Genomic DNA, 12119 nt, shown 5'->3' with positions numbered 1-12119 from the left:
TTAGACTGCACTTTAATTTGAGGGGTAAAATATTCTCAGTTCCGTGTTCAGTACATGAAATAAAAAAATGCTTGTTTCCCAACAGGATTTCAATGTTATTACCCTACAGAAAATCTAAAGTTTAGTTTGATAATACTGGTGGGATGACAAGAGATTGTTTTGCACTGCATTTTTAAATATACAGTTTTGTGATCATTTTAGGAGCAGTTTGTTCTCCCTACAATTCTTATTTGTGTGAGGCAATGCTTTTTGGTGATGTCTTGGGTTGATTTTTAATAAATTGTATGAATGAGTATGCTTTCTGTCTAAGATAGAGGTTGTGTATGTACCATTTCTGCTAGATCAAAAATCACACCAAGCTTTGCAGAGAATATTGAGTCTTCACTTCAAACTAAGGCCCCAGTTTAGAAAACGTTCAAGAATTTTTAGACTATAAGCATCTACTTGTCATTCAAAATATAAAAGGGAACTAAATTTTGAACCATTCACTTGTAAGAGATCTAGAGTCCAAGATTGTTATATTTCTTGATAATAGATAGGGCCATTTTGGAATGGTTATAATTTTACTTTTCATAATATATAAGGCACGCATATTAAGGCACACGTTGAGAGTAACTTAAAGCTACAAGTTTTTCTAGATTTTCAACATAACTCCTAAATGCACCTGTGCCTGACTCATCTTTTGCGACTTGGCTTCCTGTTGTTCTTGAGCAGTGATGACATATTTCAGGAAAAGTAACATGAAAAGTTTCCCTTAAGAAAAAGGGAATTAAGATTATTCCAAGGTTGTCTTTTTCTTAAAACAATTCACTTACTTATTGCATGTATTCACGTTAGTCCCAACATGGTAAAAATATTGCATTCTTTCCCAAACCATGTATATAAGAAAGCATATGGTTTTATCATGTTTTTTATTTGCACAGTCCTTCTCTTCACAGAAGAAGGGAATGAATAATATTTGTGTGCGTTTGTGTGAAAACTTTGGTCTGAGGTTATGAATTTCCTATAGAAAGTTAAGCTTAGGTAATTAAAATAGGATATATAATTAAAGAAGGGAACATTTGGTGCAAAATTTAAAATTAACAAAACAGAACTTTATAATCCAGTTGTTTCAGGATGAAATTAAAGAAATTGGTATTTTTGTTTTATCTGAATGTTCTATTTATATTTCAAAGATGCATACACAGTCTAGTGGAAACAGTACCAGCTCAACACCCTCCAGAAAGATGCAGTCCTCTGCCCCTAAAGTTCGAAAAACAGTCAGCAATCGAATACATGAAGCAGTAAAAGCTATTGCATTGTGTCACAATGTTACACCTGTGTATGAATCCCGAACAGGAGTGAATGGAGAAACGGAATATGCAGAGGTAGATCAGGATTTCAGTGATGAAAATAGAACTTACCAAGCTTCAAGCCCTGACGAGGTAAGGCTGCGATAATTTAATTTGGACAATTGTCAAATAAATATAGCAACTGTTCCTAGAGTTTAGAGGAAAACAAGGTTTTCTGATATGACAGAATTAACAAATCATTTGGACATGTGTTTAGATTTTAGCAGTATTGTTCAAAGCAATGACATATTTCTGAAGGTTCATTGCAACCATGTAAAGTACTTTTCCAAATTATTGTGCATGAGTATGTTTTCACATAAGTTCCTTCTACTGGAGATGATTATTTGTTCACAGGGAATTATGCCAGTTATATACATTACATTTATTTGTGTCTATTCCATTTATTTGATTTATAATTACTTTTCACTTTTGTGGAATATTTATAAGCCCATATCAGGTATATTTCAGACATCTTTTCAAATATACTTTTTATGTTGGGTTTCATAAGCCATTAACTTCAGCAAAGTGAAAATGTTCTGATCTCAAGGTAATCATTTCAGTGTCCCAAGCTTGAAACAAAACATGTATTCTGAAAGTTTTCTTCAAACCATGAAATGGTGTGTTCTGACTGTGAAACAAAACATGAATGTCTCAAGGCACGTAAGTAGCAAAACTATAAGTGAGCTGTTGCTTAGCTATTTGTATTTAGAACATTTTTTGCCAAAGTTTTCCTGTCTTGCTAGCTTAGTGGCAGAGACAGGTCATGTCTGACTGATCTTGATTAGACTGGATGGGCAGTTGTGGGAATACGGTTTAAGAAGGAAGAAGCTCTTTAGCACAAGGTCTGAGAAGAAGAGTGTTTGCTGCAGCACGGCCAAGTTATTTACTGAATATGTGTATGCTGTATATTTTGTCATAATGCTAATGTTCATATCATTAAAAGTACTAGAGATCTTGGGGATTTGTTTACTTTTTTTAGTCAGAAGCCACACCCTGTGTGCAAACAAAAACATAAGAAGAGAACAATGGTTATGCTATTTATAAATAAATGCTATTTATTTATTTCCAGATTGCCAAGATAAAGATAAAAGTCAATCAAGCCAAGGAGTTGGGTTTTTTTTAAATGAAAATATTGAAAAAAACTTGTAGGGACATATTAATTGAAATGAATGCTAAAAAGTTGTTATATTCTTGGTTAAGTATTACAGAGGGATTAATTAATCAAATTACAGAAACTAGCTTTTTTTCTGTGAGAACTTTTACTGATAATAGATGTTTTTCTAAATCAAGGGTCTTCAAACTTGGCAAGTTCAAGACTTGTGGACTTCAACTCCAGAATTCCTGAGCTAACATGACTGGAGAAGGAATTCTAAGAGTTTAAGTCCACAAGTCTTAAAGCTGTCAAGTTTGAAGACCCCTGTTCTAAATGGATTTTTAGCTTTTGAGGCCGTAATTGTATTCTTACTGTTTCTTGTGGACATTTATTTTAAAGTTTTCATTAACAATATTTTACACAATTTGAATGGTAGATAAGCATCCAACGACTACCACCCTGACCTGGGTGGGGGGGAAAAGGAACCAGCAGCTGATTCTTAGTTTCCATTGTTAAATATACCCAGAATGTCTCAAGTGTGTTCTGACAGAAACAGAACATTCAAAGCTTTAATTAATTCATCTTAACACCTGTGTTTTAATTTATTACATTTATCCAATTTTTACATTGTTTTTGATGTATAAACAGTTTTGTATTAATTGTAATCTACTATATTTTACTGGCCTTTGTAAGGTGCTATACTTTATTGGCTTGATGTCTGAAAACTGATTTGAGGGAACTGGACGATAAAGTGGGCAAAAAGAAATAAAAGAGCAGATCAGTAAAGTGCAGTCTCATGAATCTGAAAAATGAAAGAATACAAGAAAACCTTGATTTGTGGATTCTGGTTTAAGTCTTGGCTGACTGAAAATATCTCTCAAATGACCAGAGATGACAATCACTGTGTAGAATGAAAGATGAGTGATTAGACTGGTCCTTCCGAGTTCTCTAGAGAAGGGAAGAACAGGAGACAACAATGAGTGTTCTTTTTGAAGGGATCCTAAAAAGAGCCATCTTCCATGATTTTGAGCACCGAGAGCCTAAGAAAATGACATCTTTGCTATCAGTAATGGCAAAGCCCTTAAATCCAAAGAAGATAAAACTCGCAAGGTGTCAAATTAAGCTTGCCATTTTGAAGGTATGCCCATAAAGTGGCTAACCTGAACATTTCCAAATCTGATTAGAAAATGAATTCGCCTGGCACTCTGTTTAAAATCTTTTAAGCAGAGACTCAAGCATTTAAAATAATGTGCAATTGGCAAAAAGCAAAAAAAAAAAAAAAAAGAATTTTAATTTAAGAAAGTTTTAAACAGATTAGGAAACCCAAGAGATTTGGAATCTTGATTATCTTTGCTATAAGCTTTGAAAAACAAATATATAATTAAATAATGTACTTGAGGGAAATGACTGAAACAGAATTGAACCTATATTGATGATGGTTGCAAATGGATGTTAGAGATAAAGTACCAGGCAGAAAGGAATTAAAATGCTTAAGCTAGTTATAACCATTTCTTATTTTAAAGATATTTTTATAACTGGATTGAAGTAATAGTAACTAAAATATCAGAAAAAAATACAGTGGATAATTTTTTTTAGAAAATTATGAGAATTTTTTTAAAAAATTTAGCTGATAAAGATATTACTGTGTTTGAAGAAATGGAAGACAACAAAATAGGTATTACCAAAATGGGAATACAAAAGATGTATCAAGGAAAGGATCTAGTATTGGAACAGCTGCAACAAGAAATTTTGAAGCCTCTTTATGTAAAGAAAAAGATTTGAACATGGAACTGATAGGACAAGAAATCCTGGAGGACCCCTCTATAGGATTTACAATTTAGGCTGGTGAAACCTTTGAAGACTCCACTTGAATCCCAAAGATTGATAAGAGATCAAATCCTGTGATGCTATTGAAATTATTTAAAGGTTAAGATTATGAAAAGCAAAAAGAAGAACCATAAAGTTTGATTATTTGATTAAGGATCAAATTAAGGATTAAGGATATCATTTGGTATTTCTGATAACTTTTTTTGCAGAACCAGGACAGAAAAGATTACAATTCCTCAATTGCATATAGATAAAAATTAGAGTATGAGAAGATTTTTTTTCTTTTATTTGTAACTTAGTGAAAGAGCATATTAGCTTATGCTTGGCGTGATAAAGGTTGAAAGCTACTCCTTTATTATTCTCTCTCTTGGCTTTTTCTTTTCCTTTTGTTCTTTTTCTACACCTTTTGAATTTTTTCTTTTATTTATATTTTTCTTGCTCAGTTTGCATTAGTTTTACAATCTTTATTCAAGAAAATTATATTAAAAAAAGAAAAGCCTTGATTTCTCCTTACCGTGCTTTGAGATTTTGTAGGCAATAGATTTTGGATTGTATATCTAATAACAGCACTTTGTTTTCTTTCTACCAAAACTTGGACTATTTAAAATGCAGTCAACCCAGCTTTTTGTTCACTGCCTCCGCTTACGCCTGGTTTTCTACTATTTAGTAAAATAGCTTCAATCTATCGGGGCAGGCTTTTGTAGTTAATCTTGGCTGAACAGTCAATCAGGATTTAGATTGCTTAGTTGTGGACTAATCAGCATCATTTTGTAATCCTTAAAATTAGTCTTCTAAATGTTTTTATAAATTTAACTTTTCCAATGGTTTTTCAAATTTTGTTTAAAAAAGACAAAGTTGCACAAATCTTTAAAATAGCCTGCAACTCATTGCAGGAGTTGTTTTTTTAAACTAAATTTAAAAGCACATGTCTTCATCATACTTTTTTTAAAGAGCTATATTGATGCAATGCCTGCAAATTACTGGAGCCTAAGGAAAATAATGTAAATGGTTCATTATTTAGCTTTCTTGCAGTTTGGTTGACGGATAATGCTAGTGTTTCCCAATCGCACACTTAATATTTTAAAAGTAATTTTATTGAATAAAGCTGTGAATATTGTACCCTGAAGCTTTATTTAGCAAAACAGCTCAACTGATGTTTTCTTTTTCACTTTATAAGTGACCTATCAAAATATGTTTAGTTAATAAACAACCTTTTAACAATCTAGTTTTATGCATTCAACCTTGAATAATAAAATATTTTGTATAGTGTTATTTGTAATAATATTATTACAGTTTATAACATATAGAGCAATTTGCAGGATAAGTTCACGGCAAACTGTAGGAAAGATACAAGATACAGTTTATAATGCAGCTGATTCTTCCATTCCTAGAATCTATAACTCTAGCTATTCAAATGCACCCTAATTCATTTTAAAGAAAGATAACACCAGGGCATCATTATAATGCATATAGCTACTGTAGCTTCAGATTAGTAACTTATTCTGTATTCATAGCATGAATTCTACTTATGCCAGACTCATTGTTTCTTATGATAAGTGATCAATATTTCATTTTCTCTGAAAAAATCGAGTTTCATTTGTCTATTCCTTGGGCTCTCAATAGCATAGCAAAGAAAGAAAACATGTTGAGGACTCAAACAGCATCAGCAGAATTAGTCTGTAGTGTATATTCAGTTAAACAGATGCTAAAATGATGAAATAAACTAAGTAAAAATATATAAATGGACAGAGCAATGAGTTCAAAAGTCACAAAATCTTGTCATCAAAAAATCCATTTTTATTATAAAAGATTAGTTAATATAAATTTTAAAGAAACTACAGAAATTAATTGCCTTTAACTGTACTTATACTTCTATAATTCCAATCATTGGAACATTTAAACATTATATTAATATTTTATGCAAGCACGATGATTTTTTCATGTGAATTAATCTTGTAAGTTTGTCTTTTTGTGTGTGTAGAAGCCTAAAACCAGAAACATGGAATAATCCGTTTAGATTTGGAGTAGGGTTGACTCCATTTTGGAGAGCAGTTTTGATCAAAAGGTGAATTGGTGTTCTCTTTTTTTTCAGGATGTATTGAGGCAAAAGCTTAACAATGTCTACTATATGTGCTATGCTTTTTTTGAATCACAGAGGCATTAAACCTATGATCCAAACTCGTATTAGTTCTGGAGCAGCAGTGGGATTGGTGCATATGATAATATCAGTGGAAGGAGTGGTTAATATTTTATCTACTCCTATTTCTAATATTTCTTCTCATAACTGAATTACTGAGTTATGTTACAATATACAGTAAAGGGGAGAAGGGCAAGGCAATTGAAGGCTATACATGCACCAGCTTGGATGTTCAAAATGGTAGCTGTGAGCACCAAAGAAGTGCTTGTCTCTAGTGTCTGTGGAGCAAGACTGATTCAGGACATAGACTTGGGGAACCCTTCATTCTGACCGAAACTAGAAATTCACAGCAAAAGAATTAAAATCTGATTTACATGTGCAACAGATGAAACAGCAAAATCTTGAGTTAGCTCTGCCATTCAGAAGGATTACATTTCTTAATTCTCTATGTATCATCCATGTGCAAAAAAAATCCAATGTCCCAAGTCTTAGACCAAGCAAAGGAATTAAAGCATTTCTCTCTTTAGTGGAAGAGATATATCTGCTTCCAAAATGGTATCTCTCCTCCCTACCCTATGCCTTTATTAACAGTGTGGATCTAATGGCTCAGAGAAACCTCTAGAAGAGAGCAAAAATGGTGTTTAGTATTGGGGGGGGGGGGAATACTTCTCTCGTTGAATCAAAAAATCCTAAAAATACTTCTCTTGTTGAATCAAAGAACTAGAAAAATGCAGAAAAGGAAATGATGCTTCTAGAATCAGTCCAAATGTTTTGGTGGTAGTCCAGAAGTACTGTATTCAAAATAAACTAGATGATGGTCATGTTTCATGCTTATGAATGGATTCTGTGAGCATTGTTTTAATGAGCAAGAGAAAAAAATGTGAGATGCAAGGTTACATGTTTATATAGCCATGGCTCACACGGTCAGTTAACTAGATGTGAAGTAGGGTGTTATGGAAACATTCAAACCCAGCCTATCGATTCTCAAAACTAGCTCCAAACTAGCCCAGTTAGAACCTGAAATATTACTTCAATTTGGAGCCAAACTCGGTCAACCATGTCAGGAATTCAGAATTTTTGCTTTCAAAGCAGGCAAAAAGGAGACTGTCCGATTTATATGTTTTGTGCTATCGGCCTATGCAGAAGAAGTTGCAGAAGAGAGATGGCAAAAGGGTGGAGTCACAGCTCCATCCCCACTTTATCTGAGGGGCCATTTCTTTTTTAATCACTGAAAAAAAGAGGCATATTTGTCTCCTAATCTCCTCCATCTGGGAAGACTCCAGAAATAGCTATTATACAACTGACTGAGTCATCTCTGAACTGCCCTGCTGGCAGGTGAGTTAATTACCTCAAGGAGCAGCTAACTTTCAGGTTATCTAATCAGGGTCATAATGTATTTTCATTTTTCTCTAAGTATTTTTATATGTTTAATATATTTTTTTAGTGTTGATTGCTTAATTTTAGAGTAATCTAATAATTACAAAATCAAGTTATTTGGTTCCTTGATTTTTACGTGCACACAGGTATAACTATCTAAAATGAGGTTGTGCTATAAACTGCCAACTCAACCAGCATGTGAAGCCAAGCATAAACTAAATAATAAACAGATGTGAGTCACCAAATATAGAACATTCAAGTCCTCCGTTGCAAAGGGGCACAAATGAGATGATAGGGTATTAACGGAAAGATGCAATTTACAGGTCAGAATGTAATAGTAACCTTTCACAGTGAAAATTGAAAATTAACCTTTGGAGTATTGGATCATTTGCAACTAATATAGTAGGCTTCTTAAACTTTAAAAAGCGTTGCTCTTGTGGAATAAAAATGACATTTTAAACTATATTTATTCTGCTGTTTCCTCTGATAGCAATCTTTTAACAAAGTTGTAATTTGGAGATACTATATTAATGCAGTTCTGTGAAAAAGCATTTGCCTCCTTTCGGATTTTGCATGAATGTTACCAGAACTTAATGCATTATTGGTTTAAAGAGGGATCTGAGTGAACAATAACACCATAAATTGATTAATTTATTTCATACTCTGATTCATCCAAATAGCAATATACCAGGATTATGAAATTTATTTGCCTCGCATCTCTCGATTCAAGGCAACTCTGGATGGCTTACTGTATAATAAAAAATATACAAATACCCAGATAATTTTAAATATAAAAACAGGTTAAAATTACAAAAAATTAAAACTTAAACAGAAAACTTTGAAACAAAGGAATGGAGGATGCCTTCTCTATCAATGCGCCAGTAGCTTCTCCTTCAGGACTCAATGCCAGTCAGCAAGCCATGTTTTAAGGCTTTACCTGAAGGCTGAAAGAGAGGGGGGAGGATCTTAATTTCCTGCAGCAAAATAGTCCAAAGTTCAGGAACCTCAGCAGAAAAGACTCTTCTGGATCCCACTGGCAGAAATTCCTTGGCTGATGGAATTGATAGTAGGCCTCTTTTGCCAGCACAAATAGGCCAAAATTATTGTCTCCAGGAGTCAGTACTTGCAATCAGACATGTTCCTATTGCTATTGATTGGACTCTCACATCATTGTATGGAAATTTGGTCTGTTCAATTTTAATTCAATAACTTCTGAAGGTTTTCTAACACAGACGGCTCTTTTTAGACCCTTCCACAATTTTTGTTCAGATCTAGGCATATCTGGAATGTGGCTTGGCTGTTGCAAAATACTGTAATCATTTACTTGTAGACTTGCTTTTCTTGCTGCATGATCTATTTGCATTTATAGATGCCTATTTTATGTCTTTAAGAAGATATATCTGCTGTACCTATATAGGTATATACTCACCAAATATCTACATTGTGAGTTTTATAAAAAGCTGTAACCCAGTGTTATTGTGTGAATGTATTTCATCTCTCTATTCCCTGCAGTTTGCTGATGATTCTAATTTTGAATCAGGGCCTTCATGAATTGAGACTTCTAATGAATTGCTTTACTTAACGATCTTCGTAATTTTATATCATTTGCTTGCAGAATACAAACATGGTTTTTCCACCTCTATATTTTTATTGTACTTAATAATATGAGTTTATTTTGCATTCAGAAGTAAGAAATAAGCCTACGTTATTATTTTTTCTTTCCATTAAAACTATATGTTATGAAACATTTTAGTGCAGGTATGTTACTACAGGTAGTCCTCAGATTATGATTATTTGTTCAGTTGAGTTTTTGAAGTTACAACAGTGCTGCATAGTAGTTACAGGTAGTCCTCAAAATTCCTGCCACTGCAGCATCCTCTTGCAGTCATGTGATCAAAACTTTGGCATTTGGTTACCTGCCTACATTATTACCAGTTGCAGCATTCCATAGTCACATGAGCAAAAGAACAGCAGTGCAGGCAAATAAGCCCCATCATCAGGCATAAAGAGCAATTACCCATATACTGTGAGACAGATCAGAGAGGCAGCAGTGGCTCCTCAGGCAAAGATGGTAGCTGTGTGGAAAATGCTGTTCAGGGGCCATGGAATTGGAGGAAATGGAGGGTTGAGGACTTCTCAGAAGCACAGTACATGCTCTGCAGCTCATGTAGGAAGTGCTCCCACAGAACTACCCTGCAGGCTTCAGTAAAGGCAAGCCCAGCAGGGACAGAATCTACTCTCAGGCCCTCTGCTTGGCTGGCCCAGCCTTCCTTCTGCAAAGTCTTGTGAAGCAGGGGTCCCCAACCACTGGTCCGCGGACCGGTACCGGTCCGCGGAACAACTCCTACCGGGCAGCGGCTGTGGCGCCGCCATCTTTTTCATGAAAAAGTGCTTCCGGTGAGCTTTTCGGGTAGAAAGCTCACCGAAGCACGTTTTCATCAAAAAGATGGCGGCGCCGCTTCGTGAGCTTTTCCGGGTAGAAAGCTCACCGGAAGCACGTTTTCATCAAAAAGATGGCGGCGCCCAGCTGATGCGTACCGGGCCGCGGCACCCAGCTGATGCCGGTACCGGGCCGCGGCGTCAAAAGGTTGGGGATCACTGTTGTGAAGGACCAGAGGCTTCCAGTATGATGAAGGCTGTGGGCCATTCCTCCAGCTGTGCCTCCAGTAAACCTCTTCCTGGAGAACCACCATCACCTCTCCTGTCTCGCTTGGCAATATTGTGTCACGCTCTCTGGCCTATCCCACTGCACTTTCTACAGTCTGCATGCTATCACTCCTCACGCCAGTGAAGGAAGATGGGGCTCCTCCATCCATACCATTGTCCTTCATTGGCTCCGTCCTGCTGCTTCCATCCTGCCCAGAAAGCTCCATTTAATAGACAAGGCTCTGCTATGCTTGCCACACACATCCTAGGGCCCTCACCCACTTCTTGGATTCCATGCAGCAGTTGAAGGAAGAACACAGTGAGGGCAGCTGTACGTAGTGGTGGCAGAGGCAGTAGGAGTAGGCAGTGGTGTGCAAGGTGGCCGGACAGTGATGATGAAGGAGATAGAGAGGTAAGGGGAGTTGAAGCAGAGGTAGCTTGCAAAGGGCCAGAAAAACATGAAGGACCACATCGTCCTGGCCTAATGACTACAATCTGGACTGCTGGGAGTGCTGTCACTAAGTGGCATGGTCATGTGATTGTTTTACTTAACAACCATTTCACTTAGTAGTGGAAATTCCAATCTCAATTAGGTTCATAAATCAAGGACTACTTGTAATAGTCCAGAGCCACCATAGAGGGGAGACAGGCAGCATACAAATTTAATAAATAAATAGTAATACAAATGTATACATTTTGCTTAATATCTAAAAACTTCAATTACCATAAGGTTTTTATTATTTAATTTTGTCTGTCTTGAACTCTTTATTTGAATCAAATTCATTTGCACATTTGTTTATTCAGTTTTAATTTATCTGAACCAGAATACTGTTGTATGCCGGATATACAGTTAAATAGACAATATGATGGCAGACTTGAGCAATATATTTCTGAAAATTGTTCTCATGCTAATACATACATAACTAGTACATGCTAATACTAGTTCAATCTAGTATTAAATCCTATAGCTAGCTCAAATGTCATCTCAGGCCAGAGAATATATCAGATTTTACTGTCCTACTTTCAACATAGAGGAGGAAATCTAACATCAGAGCACCCTCACAGCCAATATTTGGGGTATGCAAGGTTAGGAAAAATATCAGTGGTAAAAATTAGGGTTGAAATGACAAAATTATACAAAGTATGGCAAAAATGATGTTTTCATTTACGGTATTAGAATTTGAATGACGGTAAATGCTAGAGAAGTGCTTTGAAGAAAGGCAAATTCTTTATTTTACACAAAATTAAATTGTAGGATATATTATTATATCCTTACATAGTGAAGTCTGCCAATTTGAACTTCTTTAAAGTGGAATTATATAAATGTGTAATGATAAGACTACTAATAGTTACTGGTTTTTTCCACAGTTAATTATTTGTTTGCTGAGGTTTATGTGCTGTTCCAATGCAACAGGACTCTGAAGAGCTTACATTTTCTTCTTACAATAAAAGGATTAAAATGCCAAAAAGTATAATAAAATGAGAAACAGTAATCAAAATAGCAATACAAAAGTTACTAAAACAGAAATTAAGGTTATGAGAACAAAGCGTCCAACCACAGCCCAGTAACTTTTACTGGATCTCCTCCTAGAGCTTTCTTTAAAAGCCTTGTTTTAATGGCTTTCCTGAAACATTTAACAGTGTGGGAGCGAATTTGATTTTGAGTAGTAAGCTATTTCAAAAAATGAGAGGCTACAAAATTGAAGAT

General features: G+C 35.1%; 1 protein-coding gene across 4 annotated transcripts in view; it reads left to right on the top strand.

Moving 5' to 3' along the window:
- Positions 1 to 12119, top strand: part of ATP9B (ATPase phospholipid transporting 9B) — a 153029-nt gene that overhangs the window by 113565 nt on the left and 27345 nt on the right. For all 4 annotated transcript variants that reach the window (XM_087961446.1, XM_026669929.2, XM_026669928.2 and 1 more), the window contains exon 15: positions 1176 to 1424. In XM_087961446.1, the coding sequence (XP_087817572.1) occupies positions 1176 to 1424 (249 nt within the window). The remainder of the gene's footprint in view (positions 1 to 1175; positions 1425 to 12119) is intronic.

The sequence above is a fragment of the Notechis scutatus genome, chromosome 3 (assembly GCF_049901735.1).
Source record: "Notechis scutatus isolate UNSWTSFEM ecotype Mainland chromosome 3, rNotScu1.2, whole genome shotgun sequence".
Taxonomy (NCBI): domain Eukaryota; kingdom Metazoa; phylum Chordata; class Lepidosauria; order Squamata; family Elapidae; genus Notechis; species Notechis scutatus.
Note: the sequence above shows the minus strand (reverse complement) of the source record. Positions and strands in the feature narration are given on the sequence as shown.